The sequence below is a fragment of the Camellia sinensis genome, chromosome 3 (genome assembly GCF_055761805.1).
Source record: "Camellia sinensis isolate YWXY chromosome 3, ASM5576180v1, whole genome shotgun sequence".
NCBI lineage: Eukaryota > Viridiplantae > Streptophyta > Magnoliopsida > Ericales > Theaceae > Camellia > Camellia sinensis.
Genome location: NC_138963.1, coordinates 188,587,253 through 188,613,477, shown reverse-complemented (window position 1 = coordinate 188,613,477; position 26,225 = coordinate 188,587,253). Strand labels below are relative to the sequence as shown.

Genomic DNA, 26,225 nt, shown 5'->3' with positions numbered 1-26,225 from the left:
AATATTTAAATAGGTAAAATGCCTACTACCGTTGGAGATGCTCTTAGTCACTTATTCTATTTTTCATTATTCAAAAATATTAGTCTATCTTCAAAAATTAAGTACAAAAATAATATAAATTTTCTATGTTGCCCTTCTTTTAAATTAATAAATAATATAAAAAGTACAATTATGACATTGATATTCTCAAAAAAATGTACTATCAAAAGGGTAATTTTAGAAAATCAATTTTTTTAAAGTGCAATAACTGTACTACCAAAAAAAGTTAGATTCTCTAAAAGGGACTATTATTTTAGGACAGAGAGAATATAATTTTTTTTAAAAAAATCATATCTCACTCTTTTCTTATATTTTTTTAGGTGCTTGAAATAATCTAAATAAATATATTTTATATTTTTTTATAAAAAAATATAAAAAAATAAAAAGGTGGATTATTGAGGATGCCAAACCACCGCTTAGCAAATCTTACGAAGTCGTGGTTTGTGATTTGTAATCTGTATTTGATTCCACGATCAAACATGAGGAAAAGAAAGACGGTGAAAGGGTAAGGGTTGAGCTGGACAATTGCCTGCCTTTCACATCTCTCACTCTCTCTCTCTCATGATGTGGATCTTTCTTTACCTCTCTCACCAGCGGCGCTATTGCTAGTCTTTTACTTGCTTTCCAAGCTCACCCATCCCCCCCTCCTCTCTCTCTCTCTCTCTCCTCATCCCTTTCATTATATATAAAGCAACTCCAAATCCCAACCCCACCCTCTTCTTCAACCTCTCTCATCCTACCCCCCTTTCTTCTTCTTCTTCTTCTTCTTCTTCTTCTTCAACCTCTCATCCTAAGCTGTTCCAGCTTCGTTACTCACTTTCACCCACCCACCCACCCACAAAAATATAGATATATATATATACAGAGAGAAAGAGGGAGGGAGGGAGAGAGAGAGAAAGGAGGAGAGAGAAGATGAAAGGAGAATATGTAGAGGAAAAGGATCACCTAAACATGTTTGCGAAGCTCCACCAGACCCAGAAGTTCCAACAACAACAACAACCTCTCCATCATCACCCCCACCTCACCCCCCACCATCACCACTTCCAACTCGGCCGAGAATCACAAACGTCCGATGAACCCGACAGCCCCACCACCGCCACCGCTTCCAAAAAAGAACCCAACAGCGACGGCGCTACCATCGAGGTCCACCGCCGCCCCAGAGGCCGCCCACCCGGCTCCAAAAACAAACCCAAACAACCCCTCCTCCTCACCCGCGACCCCGAACCCTCCATGGCCCCTTACATTCTCGAAATCCCCCTCGGCGTTGATCTCATCGACTCCCTCAATCGCTTCTGTCGAAAGCGAAACATGGGGATTTGTGTTCTCACCGCTTCGGGGACCGTCGCGAATGTCAGTCTCCGCCAACCCATGACGCCAAACCCTGCTGCTACGGTCACGTTTCATGGCCGTTTCGATGTACTCTCGCTCTCGGCCACGATTTTACCCGCTTCGACGTTGTTTGTGCCGAAGGGGTTCGCGATTTCGTTGGCGGGTCCGCAGGGTCAGATCGTGGGAGGGACGGTGGTGGGGGATCTGGTGGCGGCGTCGACGGTTTATGTGGTGGCGGCGTCGTTTAACAACCCGTCGTTTCATCGGTTGCCAGCGGAGGAGGATGATGTGAGGAATGATGGGTCTGCTGGTGGTGGTGGTGAGAACGAGGGACAGTCGCCCACAGCTGTTTCCGGGGGCGGAGATAGCGGGCATCCGCCGTCTGCGGCGGCGGAGTCATGTGGGATGCCTATGTATAGCTGCCACTTACCTTCTGATGTGATATGGACATCCAGTGCTAGACAACAATCTTCTCCACACTACGGATGAGTTTGGTTGATCCTCTCTCTCTCTCTCTCTCTCTCTCTCTCTCATAATTCTGTGAATTTTTTTGGAGTTTATTATTGTGTTGAATTTTCTCATGTTTAAGCTTGGTGTTGGGTATTTAGATTTAGATTTTCTTTCTAGTGAAGGAAACTAAACAGTAGTGTAGCTCGTCTGTAACAATTTACTTCCATGTTTAATGGTTGGGTTTCTCAATCCAAAATCAATTTTCATATACATGATGTGTATGTATGTATTAGTATTAGATTAAAAAATTAAGAAACACAGTAAGGATGATTATTATGATCATTCTAAATAAAAGTGATAGGATTGATAGTATGAGAATAATGTGATGGTAAAAAAATGAGACGAATTTATTTGATATCTGTTGTCTTTGTTTCTTCCTTGTTAAATCTTTTGATGTTTACTTTTTGTGGTTGATTTGGTAGTAGTGGGAATCAGGGCTTTAAAAGGCCTACCCAGAGGGTGACCTTTTGCCCATAGGTTGATAGTGGGAACGATTCGTCTAAATCTGAAAAGCTCATCCTATCAATCTTTGTTTCGTGTTTTTTGCTGTTGATGAATAATCCCGGAGTGTTTTGGGTTTAATATCAAAGATCTTTTTACTCGATCAAAGCCCTTTGTTAATTTGAATTTGAATTTGAATTTAAATTTTTTTGATATCCATATAAAGATATCCTGTTATAGATTTGTATGTGTTGTTGATATTAGTACATATCTTAAAATTTTTTATTCAAAAAAATGGGGGGTGAACGTGGGGACGAGTAACGGTGGAGGTGGATTGGAATTAGCCTAGCTAATATAGCTTTGAAGTTTGAGACTGATGAGTGAGTCTGACCAGTGACCAATATATCTGCGACTGAGTGCTGAGTTTTCTGCATTAAAATGGGTGAAGAAGACGATGATGCTTTGATAGAGAGAGAGAGAGAGAGAGAGAGAGAGAGAGAATGTTCGATTCGACTTGAATTTTGCATCTTGTGGCAGTTCTGGGTCGTTTCATTAGTGGAACAGGTGTCGCACCTCATGAATTCACTGTAGAAGATCACTCTAGCATTTCACAGAGGATCTTAACGCTCTGATAAAAGCGTGTTGCAGTAGGAAACGTGCCTAGGGTTTGGTTTGTGCGTTGCCAGTTCTTTTCAGTGCTCTGCGGAGATAGAGATAGGGACATGCAGAGAGAGAGAGAGAGAGAGAGAGAGAGAGAGAGCGCTTTATCCGATATGATATGATATGTTACGAATGCTCAAGCCTCAAAATACCAAAATTTTCCCTCTCGTTTCTCACTGATCAATCTGTACTTTTGGTTTGTCTGTTTCTTTGGTGGAAAAAAAAGGGTGAGAAAGTAAAAGGATAAAGAGGAGGAAGAAGAATAGGTGTGTGCTTTCCTCTCAAATGTTCACAAATTGGTGCCCTAAATTTTGGTTATTTTTGAGTTATTGGCATTTACTTTTTTATAATCACCGTCCTCCATTGCTAGTAGGTTTAGAATAAGGTCATATTTGGTGGAGTTTTTTATAAGTAAAAAATTGATAATCAGAAAATAAAGTTAAAAGCACTCTTATCTCATTTTTTAAATAATTAGTTTTTTTAAATTTATTTTAGTTACTTTTGTCTAATAAGTTATAAGTAAAAATCACACCAAACATTGGGGGTATTTGGTGTGGATTATAAGGGGTGATTATAGCTTATTTTAATTTAAGAATATGTGTTAGATTGTTTGGTACAGGTATGCTTACCGTTGTTTAGGTAAAAATAGTTTAAATAGGTTGAGAAAAATTAATTATTTAGAAGTTGAAGAAGAGATGTTTTTGATTTTTGCTTATCAGCTTTTAGTTTATAATAAGTTTCACAAAACAACACCATTCTAGCATAGACTTTCAAATCAAAATAAACTATAATCACTTCGAAAGTTGTAACAAACAGTACTATGTGGGTGTTTGGTAAAACTTAATTTTAACTTAAAGTAGTTTTTGACTTAAATTAAGCTATATTGGTGCGTTTGGTATAGCTTATGAGGATAGTTTATGGCTTAATTTAAGCCAAATTTCAGCTTAAATTCAAAGTTGCTCTGGAGATGCTTAAAAAAACGACTTATGCGCGCAGCTGTTTGGGGAGGGGCTAAATGACTGAAATGCCCCTCCTAATCACCATTATTTACGAAAATGCCATTATATAATCCCATCTGAAAACACTGTTCACTCTCTCTCTCTCGATGGAGGCGATTTCCAGCGAGTGTAGAGGCGATTTCCGGCGGTCCAGGTAATCTCCGTCATTGCGATCTCAAGGCATTCGACATTCATTTTCATCCTCAACACAGCACAACATCCATCGTCATCGCGACCTCTCTTCTCTCTCTCTCTCGATCATCATCTCGATCTTCCCCGTCGGAGGAAACCCTAGCGCCGTCGTCATCTCAATCTTCCCCGTCGCGATCTACTCTCGAAGCTATAGAAGCTCTCAAAACCAGAGGAAATCCTAGATCTGATCTGCAATCTCACTTGATCTCGTTTCTCTCCTCTGTTGTAGACCACCGGCGACGAGGAAGATCGAGGCTAGGGTTGCGGCGTACGAAGGCTAGGAAGGAAGAGGAAGGAAAAAAATTAAATAAATTAAACAAAAATAATAACTAAAAACAAAATAATAAAAATAATATTGAACAAAATTAATTGAAATAAAAATAAAATAATCAAATAATCAAAATAATAATAAAAATAATTTATTAATATTGACATAAATTGTGCAATTCATATCCATTAAATAAATAACACAATTTAATTGTAATGAAAAAGAATAACAAATTAAAAAAAGAATTATATTAACATTATAATAATTATATTAATATTAAAAGAATTAAATCAATTTCACAATTTAATTGTAATGAAAAAGAATAATAAATTAAAAAAAGAATTCTACTAACATTATAATAATTATATTAATATTAAAAGAATTATATTAACATTATAACAATTTAATTGTAATTAGTATTAAAAAGAATTATATTAAAAAAAATAATAATTAGTATCAAATAATATTAATATTGTTTGATATTAATTACATTTTATCAAGTGTAATAATTTTTATATTAGTTGATACTAATTAATACTAATTATATTAACTTTTATTAATGAAATAATTTTTTTAAATTAAAATTGAAAAAAAAATGACAAAATTATCATTTTTATATCATATAAGGGCAAAAAGGTCAATTACACAGAAAAGCTATTTTACAGCTTATTTACCAAACATTATTCTGCAACTTAAATTTATAATCCCATAACTACACCAAACAGGTTACCAGTCTATGCTCACAGCTGTAAGCTATAATCTGTTAAGTTATAATCTGTTAAGTTATAATCTATAATCACTTTCTCACAGTTCTATCAAACAGGGCCTATGTCTTTCAACAGAATCAGTCATAGAATAAACACCATACATATACGAACAGATAATGTTTATAATGAATCTCACTAATAAATTTTGTTTATTTATATATATTGTCAATTCTATAATTGATTTGTGAATTCATAGATTTTTTTTTGTTTGTTTGTTTTTTTTTTTTTTTTTGAGGAAATGTATCCGTAGATATTGATATGGAGGTTTTCAGAACTTCCGAAAACAAGTTACAACTTCCGTCTATCTCATTTCAAATCTATAATGCTATATTTATCCTTTTTTTTAAAAAAAAATCAATGTTACAGAGCAAATCTAGGCCTGGTTATTAGAATTCTCATTTTCATTGGGATATTATGATCTTATGATTTTATGATCCATTCAGACAAAATTTATTCGGATAGCATAGAAAATTCCTTGTATATATGATATTTCGATCTTAGTAGTTGGATCTTATAGAATTGTGAAATGTTGTTGTGAAATGTTGATTTGACACGATTCAAATTTTAAGCATTGTTGTCAAAATACTAATTTTACGTGTTGTAAACAAATAAAAATCTCATATTAAATTAAAACAGACTAAGAAAAATAAAATAAATATTCAAATATTGCAGTAGTTTAAAAAAACTAGGGAGTCTAAAAAATAAACTCATTCTGAGGTCTTCTGGAAAGCACAAAAAAAGTTTATTTTTAGTTTTTTATTCATTTTGGATCACATTATTTTTCACATTTTTTATTTACAAAAAGACAATAGATTAAAAAAATTAAAAAAATCTCTCCTTATCCAGTCCGTTCAAACAAACACACCTATATTGTATACATACCAACCTTCCCTTAACCGTTAATAATATTAAAAATTATATTAAAATATTTAGATAATTTGATATACATTATTAGATTTATTTCTTAACAATTTAAATTTATAAGAAAATTAAGAACTTAACATGATATTATAACTCAAATTAAAAGAACTCTTAAATTTATTAATAAGTCCCTGCGTTTTGTTTTTCCGCTACGACAGGGTTGCACAGGAGGTGAGGAAAGGTTAAAGAGACTGTAGACATTAGTTTCCATTAGTCAAACTTTTCCAAAATTGGGTAGTACTGTGTAGTGGTCAAAAGTTTCCAAGGTCAAGACTATACACAAGTTTCTTTCCTTGAGCCCCTTTTGTGGACTCCTTGTTTGCCCACTTTCTCATCTGGCTGCTCATATTTTTAATGGTAAATTACAAATGCATCCTTGAAGTTTATTTAAATTATAAATGATTTCTTATAATTTTAAAAATTACATTATGCCGTTAAGATTTTTAATTTCATAATAAATAGGTCCTTTTATTAATAAATTATCAAATTAATCAATAATATTTTATAATATTAAAAAAAAAATTAATTAATAATTCAGATAATTTTATTATTGTACAAGTGAATAGTTAAAAATTTCAATTTTTCAATTAATTCTGTTAAATAAAAAATTCTGACAGGAATGTATTTATGATTCTTCAAATTACAGGAGGCAATTCTTATTTTAAGCAAATCTCATGAGGTGTATTTATAATTTACCATATTTTAAAGCAAAATGCTAAAGTTCCTAGAATTTGTATTTCAAAAATTATCTTAAACATGATTTGTATGATATAAATTTAAAATGAGTGTGATTTAGGTCAACACTAGAATTTTAGATGATTTTTTTACATAGACCTTGTTTAGGAAGTTAATTATTGTAGTTGATTGTTTGAATTTTTGACTATTTTAATCTGACTAAAATAGTTGTATTTGGAAAGTTAGTTGATTTTTTTTATTTTTTGTAATTAATTTGATGATTATGAAAAAAATGAAATGAATATGAATTAAATGTAACATTTTATATTTTAATAAACTATTTTAGTTTAACCATCCTTCCAAACACTCCCATAATATTGTTGCATTTTTAGTCATCAACAAACAATGTTTGTCTGTTCAAAACAAAAAAAAAAAACAAACAAACAATGTTTGTCCTAGAATCTAATTTTAATGATGATATGTGCTTCTATGTCAAAGCTTATGATGACAACTTTGCTCCCAAGTTAACTGTGTTTGCAACTTGTTTCTTGATCTCTTTTTTGACATTGTTATTAATTGGTGCTTTGTTCATTTCATTTTGATAGTTACATTGCAATCAACGCGTTATACTATTTGAAAATTGGCGACATTATTTAAATGTGTAATGCTATACAAATTAATAAATTTTATAAAGTAGTTATTAACTTTGTAACTTAAATTTGACTTTTATTTTCTGAATTCAATTTTCTGAAAATTGAGTTTTTTATTTTTGTATTTTTTTTTAATTTTTAGTGAATATTTTTAAAATTTTAAACAATTTTTTTTTTTCTTTTTTAGATGTACCTTATTTAGATGTATTTTAAAAATAAAAATAATAGTACAAAAATATTTAAAAAAATTAATAAATACACAAAAATATGAAAAATTTATTAAATTTTCGTATTTTTTTTTGTATTTTAGGTATTTAGTAAATTTTTTAAATATTTTTTTACAAAAATTATACTTTTTAAGTGTATTTATGTTAGGTATGTCTAAAAATTAAAAAAAAATACTTAAAATATTAAAAAAAATTCAATGAAAACAAAAAAATAAATTTTCTGAAAAGTGAATTATGAAAATCAAAACTAAGCAGAGTGTTGTTATTCTTTTTTTTTTAGATTGGAAAGTTTTATCGTTGCTGGTCATATTTGTTCATAATTTTTTTTTTTGTAAAATATACTTTACTTTTTAAACAATGAGATGGAAAATTAGTGTTCTGATTTAAAGTGATATTTTTGTTCAAAATTTGTGTTTATATATATACATTAAATATTTTTTTTTTCTTTTTTAACATATGCATTTAATACTTGATTGATACCATGTGAATAATGTATTTTCACTATTCTCTCTCAACTTCGGCTGTATGTGTACAAAAAGTCCTGGGACATAAATGAAATACACAAGACGTAAATGACTCTTTTGAAACACTATTTGTTGATTTTTTATTTTATTTTCTGTGTTTCCAATATGTAAAAGTTTTATGGAAGGGTTTGGTTTGTATATAAGTTTATGAAAAAGTTTAGAAATATAAAAATCAATCACAAAATTAAATATAGGCTGTGTTTGAAATGGATTTTTTTGTTTTTGCTATTTTAGTCACAAAAAGTAAAATATGCTAAAAAGTCAATAAAATAAAATATCATATTCAAATCATAATTATTTTATTTTTTCTGTCATAAAGTCAAAAAAGTCCATCTCAAAAGAGATTTTTTAACCCAAAGTTAAAATAGTCAAAAAAAAATTAAAAAATTAAAAAACTAATTCACATCCCAAATGAAAATATAAGGTTGCGTTTGGTAGAATTTTGTAAATATGATTTGAGAGTATGAGTTGTATTTTGAGTTTGTGAGTTGTGGAACTATGATTTGAGTGTAGAAAATTTGTTTGGTTATAGTTTTTGAATAAAATGTTAAATTGAGTTTTGAATTGCATGTAGAATTGAGTTTTGAAAGTTTGATTTGACATGTGAAGTAAGAAAATTTGTTTGTTTATGAGTTTTAGAAAGAGTTTTCAAAACTTAATTCAAATTGTTATAACTCATAACAAAACACACTACTTTCACACTATTGAAAATTCTGATCAACAATCATAACCAAATTCTTTTTAAAATTCAATTAAAAAAATTTATTATTAACAGAAAATAACATTAATCAATTTTTTAATTGAAAATACTACAAAGGAAATACTTTTTTTTCAAAATAAATATTCAAAAAATTTAAATCCTAAATATTTAAATTATTTTGAATAATCTAAAAAATTTAATAAGTAAAAAATTAAAATAAATATTCAAAAAAATTTAAACCGTAAAAATTTAAATAATTTAAATATTCAAAAATTGTAAATAATTTTAAATTTTAATATTTTAAATTTAAAAATAACTCTACACTCAAATCGTAACTAAACAAATAAAATAAAACTCAATTAAGAAATTATTTTTAAAACTCATAACCAAACACATAATTCGAAATTTCATACTACTTTCATAATTCTATACTCAAATCGTAACCAAATACATAACAAAAAAAATTAAAATATTTAAAAATATTTTAATAAAATAGAGTTTGAATTTATTTTTATAAAATATTTTAAAATTTTAAAAATTAAAATCGTAATATTTAAAAATTAAAATATTTTAAAATATTCAAAAAATTAAAAAATTAAAAAAAAATCGTAAAATATTTTAATTTTTAAATATTTAAATATTTAAAATCTTAACAAAATTAAAATATTTTAAAAATATTTTAAAAATTAAAATATTGATTTGAATTGAGTTTTAAAAAGAGTTTTGAATTATGTATTTAGTTATGAGTTTTGAAATGTAATGATTATGTTTTAAATTGAGTTTTAAGAAATAGGTGAAGAATTATGATTTGAAAACTCAAAATAAATGCCACACTCAAATCAATAGATAAAATTATAATTTGAGAGACTTACCAAATAGAACCTAATTTTTTTATCTAAATTGTATTTGATCTTAAAGAAACGAAAGTTTTAGTTGTCATTTCAAACATTTCCGTCTTGTTGGTTAGCTTTTGTAAAGTGTGACCCCAGTTTAGTTAAAAACACTTTCACTTCTCTCTTGATTTTATACCTCTTTGATTTTATATTGCTCTCAAACAACTAAAGAAAGATTTGGTACTTTAATTATTTAATTTTTAAGCATTTCGAGTGCTTATTCTGTCATGGAGCAAGGATTTACTCCTTGCATTATTTCTTATTTATAGGATCATTGGGCTTACTTTTAGGCTTAATTTTGATAATCTGAACTGTTCATATTTTAAGATTTGTTCAGCATATCATACCTATAAAAAATTAAGTTAATCGGATATCAGAAAGCATGTGTTCTGAAAAATCGAACTAAAAACTATTTAAAAAAAATTTAATAAACAGTTTTCCGAACACATGCTTTATGATATCCGATTAACTTGATTTTTTACAGGTATGATATATTGAACAAATCTTAAAATATCAACGGTTCGGATTATCAAAATTGAGCCTAAAAGTAAGCCCAATAACCCTGCAAGTGGAAAATACAAAAAAGAAGTACAAAGAAGGGATCTTGACTCTCTGCCATGTCCCAATTTGGAGGTTTTCACAAAAACATTTCCACTAATCAACCGTGCTGGATACCCCCAATGGGTGTCGCGCCCCCACTGGTTGAAATTTGAAAAAAGAAAAAAAAAAACAATTTTTTTTTGGCCAATAATGGAGTGCCACCTCACTGGGGTGGGTGTATGAGCCATTTTCCTTCCACTAATTACAATTACAAATTTTTTTCCCATCAAGTAGTCATCTTGGTTCATCAATTTTGTTAATGACGTGGTCATACAATTTCTATGCTCTGTATATTTTTACCTTTAAAAGGAGATTTAGACAAAATACTAGATATATAATCCAAACAGTGGTGCTAGCGACCCCAGCACTCCCAGTAGGTAAAAATAATTTTTTTTTTCTTTTCCTTCCAATCATCCAGTGTCACGTGGCACTGGAGGTCAGTTTTATTGGGGTCTGCCGCATTTTTCATAATCCAAATTTGACAAGATTTATAAAATTGAATTTGACGATGTTGAAAAAACTGAAAATCAATTTTATCAAGTAAAGTAAACATAATTTGTGTTGTAATAATTCTTAACTTGCTTTCATAATTGTAATAATATACTTAACCATTGTTAAAAATTCATTTTATAGTAAAAAATATTCTCTATCAATTTTGTAGTATTAACAATTTTAAGTTGTGGTGTGTAGAACAACAGCATATCATGGCTATTACTATTTATAAGGATTGCCTAGTGCTTATCCAGCAAATTAAGGCAGCTAAGGTGATAGATTGGTAGATTAGGCATATGATATTAGATATCAGAATTTTATGTAGTCTAATGATTCGTAGCTCTAAATTTAAAATTTTAATAATGGCTCTAATGATATGATATGGAGTAAAAAAAATAAAATAAGATACATATATCCAATCATTTATGAGTGGGGCCCACTGTCACATAAATAGAATTTTCATTAAAGCTCTATTTTTAGTGCTCTTAAACATTTGGTAAATTACTAATAGGTCTTAATAGTTAGACTTAATTCCTATCAAGTTCTATTGAAAATAAGTCTTAATAAAATTATGGCTAAAAATAATTTTTTTGTGATAATTTTTTATATACGTTGCTAAAAATTGACAATTAATGACTTTTTTTATCATATGATTTTTATAAATTGTCGCTAAAACTTACAATTACTGACTTTTTTTATGATAATTTTTTTCATAATATTTTTGTTTTATGTAATCAGTTTAGTTATGTTTGTATATCTAAGGCTCCAAGGCTCCGTTTGTTTCGGGTTATAGAGAGGAGATTGGATTAGGTAGTGAGGAGGGGATTGAGAATGAGGTGTTTGTTTTGAGAGATAGGGAGGAGATTAGTAATCCCTTGGTATTAGTAAGGAGGAGGAAGGGGGATTGGTAAAGAGGAGGTAGAGATGGTATTAGAAAAATAGTGAGGGGATTAGAAATTTTTTATTTTTTATATATTGGGAATTTTTTTTTAAACATAATGTTTAATTTTTTTTTTTGAGGGAATTTATTATTTTATATAAAAATAATTTAACAATTCCTCACTATTAATCCCCTCACTATTAATTTCTTCACTAATAATCCTCCTACTATTAATCTCCTCCATATAAATTTCTTCCATTTTATCTCTAAAAATAAACGGGTTCCAAGGATGGTAGTGGAGGCAGCACATACAGCTGCTAAAATTGCCTCCCAGAGGAGCCAATCACTTTATGTAATGTTCTTATGTGCTATGGCATTTTATTTTTCTTCAAGAAAAATAAAAAATAAAAATAAAAATAAAAATTCTAAGCCTCCGTTTGGAAAGTGGGTTGATTTTTTGATTTTTTTGACTATTTTAGTCTGGGCTAAAAAGCTTGGTTTGGGAAGGATTTTTTAATTTTTTTGACTTTTTTTTTTGTGAGAGAAGAGTGTAATGATTATGGGTTGGATGTGATGTTTTGTTTGTTGTGGCTAAAATAGCCTATTTTGTCTTTTGTGACTAAAATAGCCAAAAAAAACTCTTGCCAAACGGAGCCTAAGTTCAATTTAAGCCTTGTTTGAGAAGTTAGCTATTTGGTTTTTTGAGTATCTTAGTCTAACTAAAAAAGTTGTGTTTAGAAGTTGATTGACTTTTTTTGAGAAGTTGTGTTTAGTCTAACCAAAATGAAATGATTATAAATTAGATGTGATATTTTACCTTATTAAATATTTTAACTTACTTTATCTTTTAGTAGGTTATTTTAACCTAAGAAAAATGCTATAGGCCTCAAATTTTTTACCAAGTGAACCCCACACCCACGTGAGACATTTAGTCATTTAAAAATAAAAAATTTAGTATCTCTAACACTACCGTTGACCTAATCCTCTTCTCAAACAATAGGGTGTTTTGGCAACCTGGCTTTTAGTCACTTTTTTAAGTTAGTAGCAAAAGTTAAAAGTTGGCTCTTTTGTCTTTTTTTTCATTTTGGAAGTTGATTTTTAGCCAGTGGTGAAATTTTAATTTTACCGCTAATGGGTCAAAATGTGTTACATAGGTGAAGTTGTAAATATTTTAAATAAATAGGCACAGTTTGGTCATTTTATTGTGATTTGACATCCTAAACAAATATTAATCAAAAAAGTCAAAATTAACTTTTACCAACTTCTCAAATCATTTATCTAAAAAAACTAAAAACTTGATTAAAAGTCAAAAAATTATTTTTTACTATTTTTTCAAAATAAGCCAATGTCTCAGTATATATTTATTCACTAGTTTAAAACTTAGCCATCCATACTAATTTCATTATTCAATTACATTGTACTTGTAATACCAATCAATCTAATTGGAGAATCAAACAAGAATAAGAATATTGTTTTGTGATTAAAATCCATTCATTATCTCAATGTCTGAGTACATGGATTTTTTTTTAGAAGTGTGTTTATAGATTTGGGCTCCTAAGGCTACAAAAAATGGTTAAATTTTTTTTGGTGCATATACCGTGCGTATTTGAAAAGTTATTATTTTAGTGAGTTATTTTAGTTATTAATTATTTTAGTAGGTTAAAATTTGTGTATTTTGAAAGATAGTTAAATTTTTTTATAGTTGAATGTGATATTCATAAGAGAAAAAGTAAAATAATTAGGAATTTAATATAACATTTTGTCTTATTTACTATTTTAGTCTATTTTGTCTTTCTATGAATATTAACCTAAAAAATTAAAAAATAACTTTTACCAAACACCCCACCATTACCATTATAACACCTTTTGTTTTATTAGGGGATAAAAATATTAAAAAAAACAGTATCTTTTAACTCAATTTGCTTTTAAAAAAAAAAAAATTAAACTCAATTTATGCTCTCAACACTTCCAGATTGCACTTCCAATACAACCAAAATTGAGCGGCAACGATTTTCCAAAGACTTCAAATAAATCAAAATAATCACAAAAACAATTTATTCTAGGAGGGAAAAAAAACATAACAGAAAACTAGCACTCCATTTGTTTTGACAAAAAAAATATTTTTAAAAAATATTATTAATATTTTTTTAACATATAGTGGTTGTTTGGAAAGTGAGTTTTTATGTAGATTTTTTAGTTGTAGGATATTATTGAAAATTTTTTTTTTGGTGTTTGGGAAGAGAGTGGGGTTTTTTTGTCGTTGGATGTGATGTTGTGTGAGAAAAAAAAGTGAAATGATTATGGGGTTAGATGTGATATTTTGTTTGAATTTGTTTTTTTTTTAATTTTGCAAAAAATTTATCTTTTAGTGGAAAAAATAAAAGAAAACCAACACACAAACTTCCCAAACACCATAGTATAACAGAAAACGAAAGTCAATCACTTTGTTTGTTTCTAATTTTTAAAATTAACTTTTCAAAAAAAAATATACTTTTTCATTTTTTGTATTTTTTTTTTCACTAACTTTTTTTTAACATTTGAAGTAATTTTTTTTAAAAAAGTTTAGATGCACCTAACATAAATACATTTAAATAGTATAATATTTGTAATTTTTTTTTTCTAAATACCAAAAATTTAAAAAAATATAAAAATTCAATATATTTTTCATATTTTTGTGTATTTATTAATTTTTTAAAATATTTTTCACAAATAATTTACTATTTAAATACATCTAAGTAAAATATATCTAAAAAATTTTAAAAATTACTTCAAATTTTAAAAATATTCACTAAAAACCAAAAAGACGAAAAATAAAAAAATTTAATTTTCAAAAAACTGAATTTAAAAACTAAAATAAAACACACTAAATAAATTTTTTAAATTATTTTTTTTGTGATCAACAGAAACCGAGCTTATTAGACTAAAATTTGCTTTTCACCTTCAAAATGTCAGAAATCTTGTTCGTACTATAGTACTAATGCCACGACACTATGCCGCCACCACTAAGACAATATTAAAGATAGCCACCATAATCTAAGAAAATCTTTTTGTAAATCTTTTTTAATAAAATTTTTTTTTTATCCAAATAAATAGAATATTAAAACCCCATTTGTTTTGAGATTGACAGTGAGAGAATTAAATAAAATTATGTTAATTTTGATAATAGTTGTTAGTGTAAGAATTGTTAAATTATTTTTATATAAAATAATAAAATAAATAAAAATATATAAAAAAATTAAACATAAATATTAATAAAAAAATTCCCAATATATAACAAATAAAAAAAATAAAAAAAATTATTATCCCCTCACTATTTTTCTAATATCATCTCCCCAACCTCCATCTCAATTCCCTCCCCAACTTCTATCTATATCACCTCTACCATTCTAATTCCCTCCCATCTATTTAACTCCAAAACAAACGGGCCCTAAGTGAATTTTCGAACACAACATTGTACACCAGCAAAAAGAAAATGGATGCTTTATATATAAAGGGAAGAGAGAGTGACAAAATGATGGCCAATCTTCTAGACAAAGCCCAAAACAAAAGAGTACAATACGTACAAGCCTCTCTCTCTAACCCCTCCCCAAAACAAGAGTACAATACATACAAGCCTCTCTCTCTCACCCCTCCCCTCATTCCTAAACTCTTCTTATTCCCACCTCCTCTCTCTAACTCAATATCTTTACAATAAGAAAAACGCTTTTTAATCTGTTCTTTCACTCATTGATCTTCTAAAACACACATCAGATTTCTTGTAAGCCGAAGGGTTAGCCCATCGTAATCTGTCCAAGTCAGTCTCCCTACAACTAGTACTAACTAACTTTCTACACAGACTGCTTCTATCACAGTACAAAAAGGGAACATTACTTGCCTCATCTTCTTGGTTTAAGCTCCCACCGGGTATTCTTCCCCAAAACCCATGGTCGTCTGATTCCCCATTCTGATTTTGAAAGCCACTGGTCTCGGGATATCCTGAAGAATAACGGTCAGAATCAGCAAGTGGTGAATGCCTGGAGTACAATGGGGAAGGTGAGGAAGAGGATGATGAAGTTGATGAGTCTGAATCTAACGGGTGCCTCCACAGGCTATTCCAGTTGTGACCCAGGTCACCAAAAAGGGGATCAAAGTGGTCATCAGTGCTAGAAGTGTCCCTGTTACTGCTGTCGGTACTGCATGAACACACCTCGGAGAAGATGGAGGAAGAATTGTCACTTGAATTATCCTCTTCAAAAATCGTCCGGGCTGGCTGAAAACTTGCGTGATTCGGATATAAGCATTCAATACGGGTCTGACCATTTACAGGAACAACCCTAGAAACATTCCAATGATTAACTGTAGGACTCTCTATTTTTCTGGGATCACGCTGTATAATTGAGCTCCTTAACAATCTTGGGGCCCGGGGAGAGCATCTGTCAAAAAATATTAGTTAGACATCTAGACATCCAACTAGTAAGATGCTAAAATATCAACCAAGAGAGAGATCATACCTAGCATATAGGAGCATGTATGCCCCTTCTGTCAAGACACTATCAAGTTCCACAGCCCTTACCTACCATAATTGACAATAATGCAGAAGAAGAGAGACATATAAATGAAATTTTAAGACCCATAATGTAAAAAAAGGACAAAAATCAAAAACTGAGACCCCGTTTGGAAAGTTGACTATTTTAATTGACTTTTTGATTATTTTCGCCTCACTTAAAAAGTTGTATTTGGGAAGAATTGATTTTTTTTCATAGTATTTGATGGTTGGAAAGAGAAAGAGTAAAATGATTATGGATTGCATGTGATATTGTCTTATTGAAAATTTTAGTCTATCATCCTTATTGGCTATTTTAGCCCAAATAGCCCTTCCCAAATAGGGCTTGAACATGCCTAAAAATTTGGAATGTGGGTCGAGGGCTAAATTAGGCAATAAAGAGAAAATAAGATATTTTAGCTAACAAACCAAAATGTCACATTCAAACCATAATCATTTCATTTTTCCTCTCACAACCATGAAATCAACTACAAAAAAATAAAAAAAATAAAATAAAAAACCAATCATCATCCCAAACTCAACTTTTTTAATGAGGTTAAAATCGCCAAAAAATCAAGCTAAAAGAGTTTATCCCAAGCGAAGGCTTAATTTAAGATAATGAAATGACTAACAAAACAAGTCAGATAAACAAAATGGCAATGAATAAGAACATACTGTACTGTCATCGATCTTGAACCATTTGTTCTGGACATTCTTCACATAACACACATAATGACCGGAAAATGTAGCATTCATGATATCCAGGTGAACCACCACTCCATAAAGCCTGTATACAGGCGATTTGTCACTCGTCCCGCTCATATATGGGGCCAGGTCCAGAATCTCCGGGAATTGAATTGACTTATTAAGCTTTCCAAATTTACCCGACTGTAGAAATCATGCAAAGTTAGCAACAGATTCTGAAAACATCATCGATAGCAAAACATTACTCTTGATTTACACGGTTACCTGAAACCGCTTTAATGCTATAGTAAGAATATTAGGAGCCTCCAGTACTGTCAACTTCTTTTTGGCTCTCTCATAGGATCTGCATCTGTAAAAACATATAATGTCAGTTCATTATCTGAATGTCTTAACATGCCCCCACAAAAAAAAAAAAAAAAAAAAAATGAAGAAGAAGAAGAAGAAGAAGAAGAAGAAGAAAAGAAAATGAAAAAGAAAAAGTTGAATTTGGTATATACAACATTCTGCTGATGAAATTTGCATACATTTCTTTTTGACAAAAATAAAAATAAAACCTTACAAGTAAATACAAAACTATTAAACATACAATTCTAGAATTGCATCGATATGAACTACACATCCACCATACAAACACAAAAGAGTGTAGTCCGTTTGGATGGATGTATTTCAAATCAAGGAATTTTGAGATTGATTTTTACAAAAATATTGGAGCGTTATGTCACGGCTTTGGTTATTTCCAAGCACTCCGTGCGGCACTTAGACGTTCACAAGCCTTATTGGTGAGGCTAAGACAGCCTAACTCACAGGTTTGCAAGAAAAAGAAGTAAGAAGACAGAGAGAATTTGAGAGAATTCTTTGTATTCACTTAAAGCTATGTTTGGTTTAGGGATTTGGAAAGAAAAAGGAAAAAGGCGTATGAGACTAAGTGAAATATAGGTATATTTTATTCACATTTCACCTACCTTTTCTCTTTCCAAATCTCACCTCAAATCCTCCAACCATACACAGCCTAAGAGAATTTGTACAACTCTTAGATGGATTGGAGCAAATGAGCTCCTCTCCTATTTATAGGCTACAAAGAATATTCTAGAACTACAAGGATGGAGAGTGTTCTAGACTCTTCCAACATCTCTTACAATGAGAATGTTCTAGAACCTATTCTAGAAAACTCTATGTATATTCCACAATTATGTACAAGTATGCTAAGTACAATTCTCTAGATCCTCCCATAAGATTCTCTAAGCCTCTAGGGGATTCTAGAGAATTCCATAAGCCTCTCAAGTCTTCCAGCATTCTCCACAACTTCCAGGAGGTTCTGGAATCTTCCATTAGCCTCATTCCTAGAGATCCTCTTCCGTGTAGGATTTGGCAGTGTAGGATTTGGCAGTGTAGGATTTGGCAATTTTGACTAGGTAACTTGGCGGGACATGATAGTTAGCTATTAAAGGTGGATATTTAAGGATTTGAAATGCATGGATTTGGCATTAATCATTCAAGGAGAATAGCTCAAATTTAGATGTGATAATTTACCTATGGATTTCAAGATTGAATTATATAGTTTTATCATGTTGGATTTGAAATAACTAAATAAAAATAGTGTTTTGAAATCATGCCAAGGATTCTCCTTGTAGCTTCAAGGATAAATCTCTTCTATCTTGACCTATTTTCTTAACCTTAATTTTTTATAACATGTATAAACAAGTTTAACGTAGCAGCTGAGAAGTAATATTAATGTCTAATGATCCTACAAATCATATAAATGAACAATATTTGTCACCATCTGACAATTATACCAAAAGTCACTTTCTAGAATTTCAAGAAATAAAACAAACCAACCAACCTGCTGCACTGATACTTGTTTTCACCATCCAGAATCTCAGTGCCCGTAAACTGTCGCAGAGCCTCCTCTAGAGTTCCTATATTTCCTCCTATTTCAACAGTGAGATCCATCATCCTTTCATGCCGCTCAGATTTGCCTCCACACTTCATGCACTTTATCTGCAGAGAGTATCAAATTCATAAGCATAACTCATATTCCAGACAGCGAACAATCTTATAACTTGCCAAATAAAGTTCAAGCAATCATTAACGCAACAGGATGTGTGTGTGTGTGAGAGAGAGAGACAGAGAGAGAGAGAGAGAGTTATATAAAGCTCTGAAAATTGGACCACCAATTTACCTTTGACCGAAGATAGCCCCCAAATGTAAGGCCTATTAGAGTTGTTTCTTCTTCTAAAGACCCTGATGCATTCACTCCAGCTTCCTTGAGGCAAACAGATTGCATCGTATCTATAGCGTACCTGCCGATCTCATCTTTTAAATGGCTTGCACAAACACGTATCGTGATGAATCATAAAGAAACTTGAAATGCGTAAATTTATCTAATCAGGCTCCACATAAATAAAAGTAATGTCACCTTAGAAATTCATGCGCATCTTCCTGTCTCCCATTACCAAGATGACTTCCATTGCTTTGAATCTGAGATAGTATCCCAATTGGAGACAGTGGAGAAATTCCTTCCTTTGCCTTCAGAATTAATCTTTCAAATTCACAGGTGAAGCACCATCCTTTTGTCTCACCTTGTATCAAAGAGAGAAAAATAAAAGAATTTGATACAATCAAACAGTCAAAACATATGGCACCCAAAAATCTGAAACATGATGGATCCAGCAAAAGAGATCATAGAAACATACATGCTTTAGAATGAAGTCCTTGGAGAAGATAAGCAGTCAGAGGTGGCGTACATGCCAGGCACTGGAGCACGGCATTAGCATAACAGCTGCGAGAGGTTTGAAAGAATACACGCACATGTATTAGAAAACAAGAAGGCACTTTACAAATCAAATGAAAAGAAATGAAAAAAATACATATATACTTTATCAACTGATGAACACAAACCAAAACTTTTCTAGAAAAGAAGAAATCACATTTTTGTGAGTGTGATTTCTGATCAAGTTTGACTGAAACAATACAAGTAGGAACTATATTACATGATGCCATACACACGTCTAGTCCACAAAATTTATATGATAAGCCAGTTTTCACTCCTCTATATTGATAGTATCAACATATTGTGAATATAGAAAAAAAGGCACTACAAAAAGATTCTGAATCTTTAAATCATATTCATAATGCAACACGCAATATGTCAATAAATGTTTCCTCAAGCATACATAATTAGCATAAACTAAACCAAACCAAACCAAGCCTTAAGTCCAATCAAATGGGGCTGGCTGCATGAATCCTTCTTTTCTACGCGTCTCTATTCAAGGCCATTTCATTAATAAAATTAAGAAGATTCATATCTCTATTTACTACACTAGGCCACGTCAATCTAGGTCTACGCCTTCTCCTAACACTACCATCTACCGTCACTGTATCGCATCTCTTCACTACTGCTTTTGTTGGCCTCCGTTGTAAAGATGTGTGCATACCGACAATCATAGTCAGAGGCGAGCTAAAAACTAGTGTGTGTGCATGTGTTTGCGTACAAATAAATGCATTTGCATATAGCTTTTGAGGAATCAGTGCAACACAGTTTGGAGACAGCTTACGTGTTCCAAACTATCAACAAACTTGATGTTTCAATTTAACAAAAAATTTTATTCTTGTGGCTGCAAACTTAAAGCTTGATCAATACACTCGAATATGAAATAAGCAGTAGAATAGGAAAATGAAATAGTCCTTGGCAAACCAATGTGACATCATGAACAACTTCAGCAGAAAACAGACGGCAGATTATAGCATACAAGTTCACAAAATATAACACTGCTTTTCTAGAAAGAACCATTTAAGTAAGCAATGGTCAAATTTTATCACATAAAAAAATTAAATACTGAAAAAGAAAAGGATGTCATGTAACAAAATATTTTGCATATAGAATAATAGTGTATGTAGTAGCAGAAGCAACACATCAATCAAGGGTACAACAAAACTTTGAGAATTATGGACAACTTAACTATCTGCTTTTCAGAATGTAGAACAGCTCTAACTTACCTGTTCCCACAATTTATCAGGCCGCATGGCCACAGTTCAATCTTGTTCCAGTTGTAAAGCTTGACAAAAAGTTCGTATGAAAACAGACCCTGTAAAACAAAAGACATCCAATGCAAGTGAATCACACATCCCAAAATATATAAGTTTCAGGCACAAAATAGCATAACAATATTCTTGTCAAACCTTGTTATCATATCTTCCAGCAATCTCACTCCCAACCTCTGACTGAGACTGTCGCGAAGATTTAGAGGCTCTGAGCTGGCCAACAACTTTCAGCATTGATGTTTTCAAGCCATTAATAGCATTTGGTGAATAACTTGTACTCTCAGAAGAACTAACAGAAACTGCATGAGCACTATCATCCTTTCCAGATTTTGCACCCTGAAGTGAATGCCTTCTTGTGGTAGACGATAAAGGTCCACTTTCTTTAGATTCCAATGAACGAGGAGTAGTGCTACTGCCATTACTCACATGATTTGACCTTTTAGGGCTCACAGACCGGATGCTACTGACCTTTGAAGCATGTGTACTAACTGAAGGCCCTCCAGCACTTGAAGTTGGATAAGCATAAGCACTAGACGAGGTATATCTAGGTTCTCTGGACTTCGATACAAGTGAATCACTGCTAGTGTGAACATCCATGTGATTAGACTTTTCAGGGCTTGATAATAATGGTGAACTCCTGCCCTTTGAAACATCTTCACCAATTTCTTCTGACAGAACAGCCCTATCGATAGGTTTCTTGATCCCTGAAGTAGTTGAATGAGCACCATCTGATATGACTGTTGTGGTATCAGAACCTTGTACATCTGCAGAAGGAACAGAATTCCTATTATCAAAGTTGAAGGAAGAACTTAGAGATGATGGAGAATTGTGTATGTTGCCATCACCAGCCCCACTGGAACTGGACTGAGCAGAAACGTCAAGGGTATCAATTTTGGGCCTACTAGATTTGATAGTTCCTTCCCAAAAACCAGAAGATGGGGTAGAAGGCTCAGAAAATGAAGAGTCATTGGTGCCATCAGCACTCCAGCCTGAAGTGCTTGTTGATTCATACTGAATATCATGATTTCTACCATTGGGTTTGGTCTTGTTTAACTTACCTGAACTAGTAAGACGATCTACAGAACCCACAGAAGTGTTGTGCTTTGAAGATGGTGGCCCATTTTGATCCATGTCAACACAATTGGTCTCAAGCTTATCAGGGAAAACATTAGCAGACTGATGTCCAACTGATCTCTTGGTTTCACGTGAACTAGAATTTTTCTCTTTCCCATTAGCAGCGCACTTAACTTCACTGTCATCACTACCACAAAAACTATCAACAGAGCCATTTGATTTAGAAAATGCAGGTTCCTCAGGTAAATTTTTAACTGATTCAGCATACTGCCTTTCCTCAGTCTCAAAGCTGTTGCCATAAATCTCCTCTTCTTCTTGCTTCAACACCTTTTGACTGGCACCACCACCCAGGTCATTGATCGGGTAAGTAGTAGTAATAGAACGGCATTCTGCCTGGTGGCCTTGTCTCCAATGAATAATTTGACACTTACCAGAGCTGAAACAGTCAAATTCTCATGTGAGTAACTGCAAACATATAAGAACTCCAAAGGCACACAAAACATTAAGATATTGAAGGATTGATATTATGAGACATGCTGGTGGTTGCTGAGTAAGAGAACATGCACATATAAACACATCGTGAAGCAATCCTACTTTCACAGCTACTGCCTACACACAAGGAATTCATGACAGAATCATATTTGAAGGCTATAAAGTTTGTGTATATCAATAAAGTTCAACTGAGATTAAAAAAAAATCACGAATATTTACCAATCAATTGTATTACAAATACTGTAGACTCATCGGCAGCTTCAACACCTATATAATATATTATATATACAAAGTTTGATAAGTTGAGAGAGAATCAATCGAGATAGTTTGGTCATATTCAACGGAGACTAATAGAGGCAGTAATGAAGAGATGCAATTCAATGGCGGTAGATGGAAGTGTTAGGGGACCAAGTAGGCCTAGATTAACGTTGGCTACCGTTGTAAATAAAGATATGGATCTACTTAATTTGACTAATGAAATAGCTTTTGATAGAGCCGTGTGGAGAAGGAAGATTCATGTAGCCGACTCCATTTGATGGATCTTAAAGCTTGGCTTGGTTTGGTTTGGATTATATACAAAGTATTGCCCAAATAACTTTGCTTGGCACCAACTTTGATAGGGAATGTCTTCTGATGAGAAATTCTCCCATTTCTGGTAGGAAGAAAGTTGTCTTTCATCCATAACTTCATCTCAACCCCATGATTATAGGGGGTTGGTTGGTCCTTTTAAACTGGTCCTCCTTTATTGCCCCTTTAGTTTCAAAAGGTGTACCAAAGGGGTAAGAGTATAAGAGTTTAACACTGAAAGAAAAGAGAGAATTTTGGGACTGTTGTGGAACTTTGAGCAGTCTCTGTGAATAGTAACCAGGGCCATAATGTGTTCTTGTAGGCACCAGGGTTATGTAGTCACCGTGAGCAAGAGACTCAGGTTGTGAACTATGATTTCTAGGATTGAGTTGAAGTTTAAACCTTAGTATCTCCCCAAGGTTTTCAAAGAGCCGCACCTAGAACAAATCAATGGAATCTCACCAATGCAAGAGAAAAATCTACTGAGAAATATAATTAATCAACTTACCCAATATATTTAAAAAGTTTTGCTTAAATAGAGGTATACAACTTCTCCTACCAGATTAAGGGTTCCTAACTTCCTAATAGAAAAGGATTTCAGAACTGAACTAGGACTTGAACATATTTCTAATTATTTTCATCATTTCTCACACCTCACAAGATCATGTCATGCTTCCCCTCTCTACCAATCCGTATTTCTGCCACAGCCAGATGACTCCATTGTTGCCATCACTAAAGTTGACATGAGATACAAATTATTATTTATTTATAAATATCCAATGTAATGCGAGCTAATATATTTAGATATGTTATAGATCTACAATCAGTCTTTTCTCCCCGTAACCCAACTCTCAGTTGGAAACAATATGCTTTGCTAACAAAATGGGACAATGTAAGTTGAAGATGGGTTTAATGAAGTTTCCCATGAAGGCATTTGAGACTCAAAATTCAAATGCATCATTGGATCAAGGTGGAGAGAGATCCAGGGTTTGTTCTCGTGGCATATTGGGTTGGAATATCATACGGGGCGTCATTCTTATCCATAAGTTCACCTCCATAAGTTCACCTCATAATCTCAGATTAGCATAAAGCTAAACAGGGTGTTGTACGAGCATAAAATCCAACATGGCAGGATTCACCAATGAAGAAGTATCCCATGAAGGCTTTTGGGACTCAAAATTCAAATGCATCGCTGGATCAGGGTGGAAAGGGAATGATGAATTCTTCTAGCATATAGGGCAGCGATATCATATGAAGCCTTGTCACACACCCACCTGCCATTCCTATCCATAAGGTTCACCTCATATCTCAGATTAGCATAATGCTATACAGGCATTGTATGAGCATAAAATCAAAACCTCATAACCATGAACATACATAACTAGCACATTGTATGAGCATGAAGGCTTTATTTTTTCCTCTCCGCTCCTCTTGTTTTTTGCATGCATACTACATCAGCCAGCCGTGGATATGAACATACATAACTAGCACATTTGATAGTCATTTGTACCTATCTTAGTTGATGTTTCGTCACAACCGGCAGATTATTTTTTGGCGGACAAATTGTGTCGCCTGAGTCAACCACATGGCAGGGTTCATCAATTAAGAATCAGTGTAAGGAGGAACATAATAGGAACATAATATTCCCCTTGGCGATTTTACGTCCATTTTTTACCAGTATCTTTCCATTTTTAGTCCGCAAGATATGGATGGTATAAAGCCCTCCCGGAACAGCTTTTGCTTAACCCCTTTCTCATCAATTTCTACAATTCCAACCAATAATTCTTATTAACAAGAGATCAAGTCCATTCTCACCAAATTCATCTAAAATTAGTGCAAACAATATGCAAATTAAATTGATGTACCACAATTCAGGTCAAGATCAAAACATGCCCTAATTTGTTGAGCTGAATTTTAAATAAACAACCAGGGAAACAAAAAGCAATCAAAATTCAACAATCCATAATTAAAAAAAAGTCATGAATTACAATACCAGTATCGAACGGCTTTGCACCGAGAACAGCGAGTTGTGGTGGGGGAATAACACACGGCGCAGCGATACGGTAAAGGCGGAGGAATCAACGCCGGTGAAGTGACATAGGTAGAGGCCTCAAGCTCAGCCCTAGCTGTCTCCTCCGAAGCCAAGACCAAAAGCCTCTTGATCTCCTCAGTCCTGGCCACCGAAGCCCGCCATTTTCGGCGGACCACGAATGCAATCACCGCTGGAGCCACCAAGGCCGCCACTAGGACCAGGTACGAAAAACCCAGATCCCCTCCCAGAGGCATTTATTTATATCATGCATCAACGAAACCCTAATTTCAAGCACATAGATTCTCCGGCGACGATCGAGGCGGTGGTGACAAAGATCACGATGATGCGAATTGCGCATGCAGGTGGTGATCAAGCTCGGAGGAGAAGATTCCTCTGAATGCAACGAGTCGATGATTGTGTCATCATCGTGGCGGTTCTGGTGAAAACTGGCGGTGATGATAGAGAAATAAACTGCATAAATATATATATAAATTATATATATATATATATATTTGTGTGTGTGTGCGCGCGCGCGCGCAAAAGATTTACACCAAATTTCGCTAGCTGTGATGATTTTACTGCTTTCCCTTAAAATTTTCAGATCGATATTTCTAGGGTTTTTCTGAGAGAGAAAGTGGAGAAAGGAGACGCGGAAAATAAAATGTATATATTTTCTTAGTTAAGAATTGAAATTGGAAATTTATACATGAGTAAACATTCAAACCAAAATTATATAGGAAAAACAAAAAAATAATAGACACCTCTAAATTTTTATCAAATATTTATGGAAAAATATTCCACTATTTTGCCTAAAATAATTATAAATTATTACAAAATTTTATAAATATTAATAATTATAATTATAATTTTTTATGAATGTATATATTTTTCATAAGCGCATTATATGTTGGTGGGGTGCGGAATTTTTTTTACCAAAAATTATGGGCTTGTTTGGTTTGTTTTTGGAAGAGTTATTTTTGAAAAAAAAATTAGGGAGAGAGTTTAGAAATTTTTTTGATTTGTTTG

The 26,225-nt window shown here is 32.2% G+C and overlaps 2 protein-coding genes across 3 annotated transcripts; one reads left to right on the top strand and one right to left on the bottom strand.

Moving 5' to 3' along the window:
• Positions 1-439: 439 nt before the first annotated feature.
• On the top strand, positions 440-2,088 carry LOC114286509 (AT-hook motif nuclear-localized protein 17). The gene has a single exon (XM_028229678.2). The coding sequence runs from the start codon at positions 952-954 to the stop codon at positions 1,855-1,857; it is 906 nt and encodes a 301-aa protein (XP_028085479.1). The 5' UTR covers positions 440-951; the 3' UTR covers positions 1,858-2,088.
• Positions 2,089-15,232: 13,144 nt separating this feature from the next.
• LOC114286510 (ubiquitin carboxyl-terminal hydrolase 17) lies at positions 15,233-25,955 on the bottom strand. Of its 2 annotated transcripts, XM_028229680.2 has the most exons (12): positions 25,161-25,903; positions 22,093-22,544; positions 21,173-21,798; positions 20,990-21,078; positions 19,687-19,772; positions 19,410-19,572; positions 19,173-19,293; positions 18,834-18,991; positions 17,258-17,342; positions 16,964-17,176; positions 16,257-16,318; positions 15,233-16,178 (listed from the first exon to the last, which is right to left on the bottom strand). In XM_028229680.2, the coding sequence occupies exons 1-12, from the start codon at positions 25,451-25,453 to the stop codon at positions 15,473-15,475; spliced, it is 3,054 nt and encodes a 1,017-aa protein (XP_028085481.2). In that variant the 5' UTR covers positions 25,454-25,903; the 3' UTR covers positions 15,233-15,472. The 2 variants fall into 2 exon arrangements, with proteins under 2 accessions (XP_028085481.2, XP_028085480.2); XM_028229679.2 differs by having other exon boundaries at positions 21,173-22,544; positions 25,161-25,955.
• Positions 25,956-26,225: the final 270 nt, after the last annotated feature.

Coding starts and splice junctions, on each gene's coding strand:
- LOC114286509 (XM_028229678.2), top strand. CDS start 952: ATGAAAGGAGAATATGTAGAGGAAAAGGATCACCTAAACATGTTTGCG.
- LOC114286510 (XM_028229679.2), bottom strand. CDS start 25,453: ATGCCTCTGGGAGGGGATCTGGGTTTTTCGTACCTGGTCCTAGTGGCG. Junction 19,573..19,686: donor AGGACTTCATTCTAAAGCAT/GTATGTTTCTAT, acceptor CTTTGATACAAG/GTGAGACAAAAGGATGGTGC. Junction 16,179..16,256: donor TACATGCTCCTATATGCTAG/GTATGATCTCTC, acceptor ATTTTTTGACAG/ATGCTCTCCCCGGGCCCCAA.